The 8,481-nt window shown below is 34.9% G+C and overlaps 1 protein-coding gene across 3 annotated transcripts; it reads left to right on the top strand.

Annotated features, from left to right (window-relative positions):
• The first annotated feature begins 2,407 nt into the window (after window positions 1–2,407).
• Window positions 2,408–6,669, top strand: LOC120158642 (two-component response regulator-like APRR5). Of its 3 annotated transcripts, none has more exons than XM_039169456.1 (8): window positions 2,408–2,735; window positions 3,841–4,002; window positions 4,127–4,239; window positions 4,363–4,518; window positions 4,751–4,919; window positions 5,006–5,309; window positions 5,440–6,211; window positions 6,402–6,669. In XM_039169456.1, the coding sequence occupies exons 1-8, from the start codon at window positions 2,504–2,506 to the stop codon at window positions 6,531–6,533; spliced, it is 2,040 nt and encodes a 679-aa protein (XP_039025387.1). In that variant the 5' UTR covers window positions 2,408–2,503; the 3' UTR covers window positions 6,534–6,669. The 3 variants fall into 3 exon arrangements, with proteins under 3 accessions (XP_039025387.1, XP_039025385.1, XP_039025386.1); XM_039169454.1 differs by having other exon boundaries at window positions 2,414–2,735; window positions 4,127–4,257; window positions 6,402–6,659; XM_039169455.1 differs by having other exon boundaries at window positions 2,415–2,735; window positions 4,127–4,257; window positions 4,754–4,919; window positions 6,402–6,658.
• The last annotated feature ends 1,812 nt before the right edge of the window (window positions 6,670–8,481 follow it).

Genomic DNA, 8,481 nt, shown 5'->3' with positions numbered 1-8,481 from the left:
ATAATCTTTAACTTAGAAACACCAAATGATCTACCGATTGATCTACGAAGAAGGAAAGCCGTTCCTGCACCGAAAGTTAGACCAATGGAATCCTCTATGGTTTGAAAACTTCAAATAATAGGGGTTTGAACTCCAGGTGCTCGAAGAAAATCCTCGGTGCCGTTTGCGTCCTCGTCAGCCCCAGCAGCCCCACGCGAGCACCAAACTGTACAGCTCTCCTGCATTATCGGTTACAAAAGCAGCAGCCATGCCAGCAGCTCCCAGAAAGTCTCAACAACCCCGGACTTGATGGATCACTCTTGATATGTTGTTGTGCCATCCATGCACGACCTCGGGTTGCCACACATTCAAAGATACCAAGGCATTAGCGGGATTCATGAAAGGTCCGGTGTAACCAGTACCGGGCACGATTATCGCCACTATTGAAATGGAGAGCAACCATGTCTTGAATATTGCACTCTGTGAACCTTCAAGAATGATAAAAAGAACATCAAAGGTAATTACAAAAATCTCGGCAATGGCTCCGGTGTATATACTTTCAGAGATGGTTTTACTTTCGTCTTTTTCGAATCAGAGGTTGCATCTACATCAGAATGTGAAGAAGATAACCAAGCTTTTGTGTCGTGGAATACTAGATTGGTTCTCAATGTCACTCCCTCAAACAATAGCCGATTTCGCGGTGACAGCGAAAGTCTCCTCCCGGTGGCCGCGGATACGCCCTGTTTCAAAGCCTCGCACCAACATAACCTCCTCTACATGCTTCAACTATAGTGAGAATGTAGGTATTTGTTTGTAGAAATATATCTACGTAAGTGTTGGAAATTGAATATAGGATGAAATGAGGACTTGGTGGTCTGAGGAACATGACCCACACCCATTGATGAGCCGATAACTGGTTTACAAAGGGTGATGAAACCTAGTGAACTGATGACGAAGGTCACCATGAAATTAGGGGTCTGGCTTTCCATTTGATGCTGGAAAGTGGAAAGTGGAAAGTGGGAACCATGAAGAAGAGAAAGAAGGCAAAGAGCAAGACCCCTGCCTCGTGTGTATTTTATCACTCTGCCTTTTAAAAAATCATTTCCCCCCTTTAAAAAATCATTTCCCCCCTTCCATAAGGCCATTGGATCACCTTTTTATATCATGACTTCCACTTTACTACCGAAAATTTTGGAAAAAAATCATGGAGAGCAACCAACTACTTCTCCTTTGATTTCGGCAGTGGATTCTTCCCCCACCAACAGAAAATGGCCTTCTCTCCCATAACTACCTGCCTTGCTGGCCTCTTTATGTGGCTAAAAAATCTGATTTTGTTTTCTCTGTTGTTGGCACATTCGAAACAACTGAGCAGGTGAGACAGATGGCAAGCATAGGCTTATGCGATTACACGTACGAATCTGAGTGGTTCGGGCTGGGCTTTGTAAAACAAAATTAATAGTATTAATAATAATATAATAATAATAATATTATTAATAATAATCTATTATATATAAAAATTCAAAAAAAAATTATATTATATTACTAAAATATATATATATATATATATATGGAAAAAAACATATCCGAACGAAAATAAGTGTCTACATTGGTCACTGAGGTTATTTTCTCTAAAAAAAATTATATTAAAAAGAAAAGCTTATAAAATTATAAGAATAAAATAAATATAAAATTAAAATATATAGTCTAAAACGAGGGGAGCCATCTGCATTCCTAGAAAGAGCGAGCAGAGACCATAGTAAAAGAGAGATGCAGCGTAAGGAGAAGTTTTATAGTGCGAGATCTTAATATATAATTAAAGAAAAATGTTATTGGATTTATTATTATTATTTTAAAAAATAATAAAAAATAATTTAAAATATTATTATTTTTATTTAAAATATTAATATTTTTAATAATTTCGATAAAATATCTAATAATAATAAAATCAGTAAAAAATTAATAAAATCAGTAGTATTTTATTAGATATGTTAATAAAACTACTAAAATGTCTAATAATAATAAAATCGGTAAAAATAATAATATTTTCGATATCATTTACTCATTTTATTAAAATAATAATAATATAAAATTAATAATATTTTTTTCTAATCGTATATTCGCAGTCATTTCTAGCAGCGTAAGCCTATACACGAACTTATAGAAAAAGCCATCAGTTGGGAAAGCCCCACGTGTCGGGTTGGTGTCCAGTAAAAATAAATATCTTTGAATTTTCAGCTAAAAGATTTTTAGCCATTGGGTCAAAAATATCCAAATCTGATTATGTGGTATAGACAGCCCCACAATCCAATGACGCACAGATAGCATAGGTAAACCTGCTGACATGGCTTCCGTAGGCCATACAAAACACGCCTCTAGATATTTTCTTTTATTTTCTGAGCTTGGATATCCCATTGATTGCCGTCCGATCAAAGGGACTCCTTTTAGATATTTTCTTTTCAAATATAGATTTTAGCATTAGATGATCATACATTTTCCATTTCAAATTTGCTAAACCTAGGTAAATATGGGTGAGGTTGTGGTGAGTAGCGAGGAAGTTAGAATTGGGAGCGAAACAGACAAGGAAAATGGCGAATTTGATGGGGATTTGGAGGAGAAGCGTGGGAGTTCTGCTTCTGGGGTAGTGGTTAATTGGGGAAGGCTTTTACCCATGCCGGCTTTGAGGGTTTTGTTGGTCGAAGCTGATGATTCTACCAGGCAGATTATCTTTGCTCTTCTCAGAAAATGCAGTTATAGAGGTTAGTTTCCCCCTTTTTTTCCTTCTTAATTCCCCCTATTACAACTGATTGAGTCAATTTTATGCTTCGAGTTTCTTCAGCTGTGATGGTTGCTTTGCAATAATTTTGAATTTGTTTGACCCGTCAGGACTGCTGGTTTTAAATTTCAATATACGGAATTCCAGCTAAACTTTTCTTCCCCATGTTTTCAGCTGCTTAAGATTTTAATGGGTACTTTAGGCTTCCTAAGCTTTAGTAACTTAAATTAAATAACATGCCCTTGTCTGTGTATGTGAGTGTTCATGAGAAAAATCTTACAGATTTTAGATTTTATTAATTGACAGTAAAATTTCATTTGGAGATAGAATCCACCTCCTTAAATTGCTTTCCAAGATTGGGTTAATATAATTATGGCCAAATAATGAAAGCATGCAAATCTGAACAGTGCTCTAGGGTGCTTACACGATGCTTGGATTATTCAAAGTCTGCCATGTGGATCTAGATAACTAAAACTATCATCGTTTTGTAAATATTTAGATATGACAAGAGGCAATTCGCTGGCTCATGGAGCTTGGTAGATCGAGTGTATTAAAGTGGTTTTATCCCACATCAATTGAATCCTAAAATGGGTTTTAGATTGGATGCTTTACAGAGTGGTTGCTTTAGTAAATTAACCCCCAAGTAATTAGGGCCAAAGATAGGGGGAGATCTTGCCTAGTTGATTGTTCATTAGGGGTATTATGCCTTACTGGAACATGTTTAGCTTATCTTGTAAATCTGTGAGTGTGGAAATCAATTTGCATTACTTTTATTCTTTTAGGTTTATTTCAAGTCTTTCGGCACACATGCGAAGGTGTCCACCCAAACTTGTTTTTGTATCAAGATTGAATTTATTCCATTCAAGGATATCTAAAACATATACAAGATCAAATTTATTCCAAACTTTATAAATGTTTACAATAAACGTAGTTGCAGATTGTGATTCAAGTTGTTTTTTTTTTCTTTTCTTGGGCCGCAAAATTGCATGTTGATTCTTGCTTTAAATAAGTAGTTGTTTACAATTTTAACATGTGACAGTTGGGACTGAAAATAGTTTTCTTTTTCCTCTTTTTTTTTTTTTGATCAGTTGCTGCTGTTCCTGATGGCTTGAAGGCATGGGAGATACTGAAAGAAAGGCCTCATAGTGTAGATCTTATTTTGACGGAAGTGGATTTGCCATCAATATCAGGATTCGCTCTTCTTACACTAATCATGGAGCATGATGTTTGTAAAAACATCCCTGTTATAAGTATGATATGAAAGATTCTATAATATTTTCGATACATTTCTACAGTTGCTGTGATTTTCTACTATGCGTCTACAAAAAAAGCAATTTAAATAACTGCTCTTTTTCTTTTGGCATGATTCTGCAGTGATGTCCTCACAAGATTCAGTTAGCACAGTATACAAATGCATGTTGAGAGGGGCTGCTGACTACCTTGTTAAGCCGATAAGGAAAAATGAGCTGAGAAATTTATGGCAGCATGTATGGAGAAGACAATCAGTATGCTAACTTCTTGCACTTTATTTTGCTCTCTGTTTTACAGTTCTTTTGAAAATATAGTTTACATTTTTCCAAATCGTGATTCATATCTGTTTTTCAAATCAGTCAATAGTTGGTGGGAGCTCCCCCGGGTATGAGAGTGTTGGACAGAAAAAGGTTGAATCTAGCTCTGATAATGATGTTTCAAGTAATCATTCCATTGGTTGCTTGGCTGGTGTCCAAACAAATAAGGAACTAACTGAGAAAGGGAGTGATGCCCAGGTCAGTACACTTCATCTGTCATATTTGTTTTGTGACCGATCTATGCATTTACTATCGAGAATATTTGCCTGTCCTACACTCGCGTACTTTTTTCTGAATTGGTGACCCTTTTTGTTTGTCGACTGGTTATGTTTATCTGGAATTACTTATTCTCATGATCAAAATGAGTTCTCTTCCTGTTTTAAGTTGGCTACATGAAGTTTGATATAGATTGCATGTTTGCTGTCTCTAGCAGAGCTCTTGTACGAAGCCAGATATGGAAGCTGAGAGTACCCACAAGGAAAATGTACAAGAATTCTCACACTTGATGAAGGGAAAATCTCCATCAATTGAATTTCAGGAGCATGAAGCTCATGCCAGTTTCAATCAGAACCTGCTCATGCATCAGATGGAAAATGAGGGTATGACTAAATTTTGAATTTTTGCATTCTGTTCAATTGGAGAGGATCTAACGTTCTTTCAATGTGTCGGTTGAATTTTTTAGCAGTTGCTGATTCCTGCAAGGATGCCTACACAACAACTGTGCACCAGGGTGTTGAACTTGAAATTCAAAGAAGGGATACTAATATCTTGGCTGAGGCTGGTGACGTGGTTGTTGATTCACCAAGAGAAGCTATCGACTTCATGGGAACATTTAATAAAATTCGGAGTTGTTCAGTAAATAGTTCTAGAAATTTTGATTCTTCTCCATACTTGGATCTTTCCTTGAGAAGAAGTAACCCTAATGTATCTGAGAATGTTACTCAAGAAAGGCCAACCCTCTGGCATCCTAATTCATCTGCCTTCATGAGGTTGGTTTCTGTTGTATTTGTTATTATCATCTTCAGAATTAGAAGAAATGGATTGAATCAGGTGTATTTTTTGTGTTATATTTGATACTTGTATTTTTATTTCTGATCATACCAATTATCTTTAATGCAGGTACACTAGCAGAGTATCACAGCCCCTGTATTCAACATTCATGAGTTTCGGTGATCGGAAGAAAAACTCTGAAACTAATTCTGAGAAGATGTTGACCAACATTATTTCTGAATACAACTCTAATACTCCTAGTCCTACACTAACTTCTCAAAGAAGTATGATTCCTTTGACTACTGGAGCTACTGCTGAAGTGAAGCAAACTGAAGGAGCAGCACCATGCACGCAACAGAGAGTATTCCCTGTCCCAGTACCAGTGAAGGGTATAAGATTGAATAATCCGTGCAATGGTTATAACTCTATAATTCCTCCAATCTATTGTGCACAGTCAAGTTCATCCATGCCAAGTCCAAGCTCAGCCAACCAGCAGGAACCTCCCTTATGTGTGAGTCTGTTTCGTCATTCCAGTTTTGAAGCCAACTCCTCTGGACAGTTGTATGACCGACTTGCTTCCAATACAAACCAGTCAACCAACCAACCCTTGAACAAGCTGGATTCAATCGAGGATAGAGGGCATTTTTCTCCTAACACTGATCAGGGTGCAAGTAGCAGTTTCTGTAATGGCTCAGTAAGTCAACTTAACGTTATTGCATATGGAAGCACCGGTGTAAGCAACGGAAATGTTGATCAGGTTGCTATCCCCCGGGCTTCTACAGAGAGCAAGAACAATGAAAGTTTTCCTAGTCCTAGTGGAAATTCATGCCGTTCTATCCAAAGAGAAGCAGCTCTGATGAAGTTCCGCTTGAAGCGAAAGGATAGATGCTATGAGAAAAAGGTAAAAAGAATCAGTTGCCATCATTATGTGCTTACATGTTTCCTGTTCACTACTTTGCATAAAAGAAAAATTCTGAGATCCATTAACAAGTACTGATGTTAAATTCAAGTGCTAGTTTGCAGTTGCAATGTAAATGTAGAATCATGTGCGGATTAACTTGCAGATGTCTCATGCTCAATCCTTTTGGCAGGTCCGATATGAGAGCAGAAAGAAGCTTGCAGAGCAGCGTCCACGAGTAAAAGGTCAGTTTGTCCGTCAAGCGCAGGCTAATCCTACTCATACAGAAGCTGAGCGTCATTATGGCAATTCATCTGATGGATAGGAGTACTTACAACTCCGTAAGGTGTGGAGACCACGGACTCAAATTTTATAGATGGTTTAGCACATATGCAATACTTTTTGTATGATAGGAGTGGTTAATGTCACAGGTTAGTAAAGGAAACTAATTTTGATGTTTTATGGTAGACAGCTGAACCCTTCTGTATTGGTTTGTTTGTTCATTCAACAGACTTGGTGTAAATACAAATCATGTATAATCTCATAGCTCCTTAAGGAGAGTTTGTTTATGGTAGATGGTCTCTATGACTATCACACCATTAATGGCCTTTGAATTTTATTATTCTTTTCAAAAGTAAGGATCGGCACGCAAGTGTTGGCCTTTAAAGACTAGTGAAATGAATATGTTATTCCTTGCAGACTAACCCTGCGATAAAGACTACTCATGCCATACATTTTTCTACAAAAGTCACTTTAGTTTCTTTCTTTTTCTTCTCCAACTCTTAATTTCATTGTCACCAAAAAAATATATATTAGACCTTTCTAAAGTCAGATGATCACTTTATTTTCAACCATCATAACTTTTATTTGATCATTATTTTTCGGTGAAATTACTACTGGAAATACATCATTTTTTGTCATTCACTAAAATCGTGACTTGTATTTTTTTATGGATTACTTTTTTCACCTAAAACCCTTTTTCTTTTTTAAAATTTTAAAATACTTTAACCCTAACCAAAAACTAAAATACACTCTTAAAAAGTACCCATAATATCTCAGTTTTTTGCACGTTAACTCCTAACGTTTTATTTTAGATAATAAAACACTCCTTGTATGAAAATCATTAATCAACTAATGATGAACGCCTGGAGCTGACTCAACAAAAACAGGGGAAGAGGGATATTGATGTGGCGTGTTTATCCTTACAAGTCCCGAGTTCAAACACGATGTCTGCAGGGTATTTGAGTGATCACTATTAAATGATTGAGAGTCTTTTGAACAGATATTACCTTATAATCCTCTCGAACTAATAAAAAAAAATCATTGGTATTCATTTTCAAATGATTAAAAGTTTTTATGTATCATCATGTAATCATTCCAAACTAATAAGTTTTTATTGTTGAATGGAGAACAATGGTTTGATCGGTTCAGTTATCTATCCGATTTTTACACTATTAATTTTTTGTGATCTTTGCTTGTTTTCCTTAACAAAAAGGTCTTATTTCTGAAAAGGAAAAAAAAAAGTAAAATGCATAAATAATACTAAAACATGTTTTCTTGATTCGAGTTACGAATTTTGAAAGTTATAAAATTATTCTTAAAATTGTCCGAAAGTTATGTTTAAACCATTTCGCTGTCATTTATCTTTAAAGGTATTATCTCATTTGATTAGTAATTAAATTTTATTTTGACCGTTTTTAATATCATTAAATAATAATTTAAAAATTCAAACATTTTCAAAAAAATTCAAACATTTTCAAAAAAATTCAAAATATATAAAATTCATAGTTTTTTGAAATTAGAAATTATAATTATGTGAATTTTTAAAGATTTATAAAATTCTTTAAAAATTCAAAATATCTAAGATCCCCTCCCACAAAAATCTAAACATCGATTATTACAATCCAATATAATAATACAAAGAGTCAATGCAATATAGTAATACAAAGGGCAAACCAAAGCAATATATATAAGTCAATAATATATTAGAGGTCATTATATTTTTGGGAAAAAATAGTCAACCTCGTATTATTTTTCTCTTAATGTAGTTTTTTAATTCAAAAGTAAATTTAATGTAATCCTTTGACTATTATTTTCTGCCATTAATCATTACAATATTGATATGAGAGTTCACAATACTGACGTGATAATCAATGATGTCGATATGATAATCTATAATAGTTAATGACGTGATGAATGACATGACAGGTAGACTAAATTTATTTTTTTATTTTGTTTGAGGATTAAATTAGTCATTTTTAAAAGTTAAGGAT

Source organism: Hibiscus syriacus, unplaced genomic scaffold (assembly GCF_006381635.1).
Source record: "Hibiscus syriacus cultivar Baekdansim isolate YM2019G1 unplaced genomic scaffold, ASM638163v2 tig00111330_pilon, whole genome shotgun sequence".
In the NCBI taxonomy this organism is placed as follows: domain Eukaryota; kingdom Viridiplantae; phylum Streptophyta; class Magnoliopsida; order Malvales; family Malvaceae; genus Hibiscus; species Hibiscus syriacus.
This window is presented reverse-complemented; position numbering and strand designations above follow the sequence as displayed.

Coding starts and splice junctions, on each gene's coding strand:
- LOC120158642 (XM_039169454.1), top strand. CDS start 2,504: ATGGGTGAGGTTGTGGTGAGTAGCGAGGAAGTTAGAATTGGGAGCGAA. Junction 4,003..4,126: donor TAAAAACATCCCTGTTATAA/GTATGATATGAA, acceptor ATGATTCTGCAG/TGATGTCCTCACAAGATTCA. Junction 5,310..5,439: donor AATTCATCTGCCTTCATGAG/GTTGGTTTCTGT, acceptor TCTTTAATGCAG/GTACACTAGCAGAGTATCAC.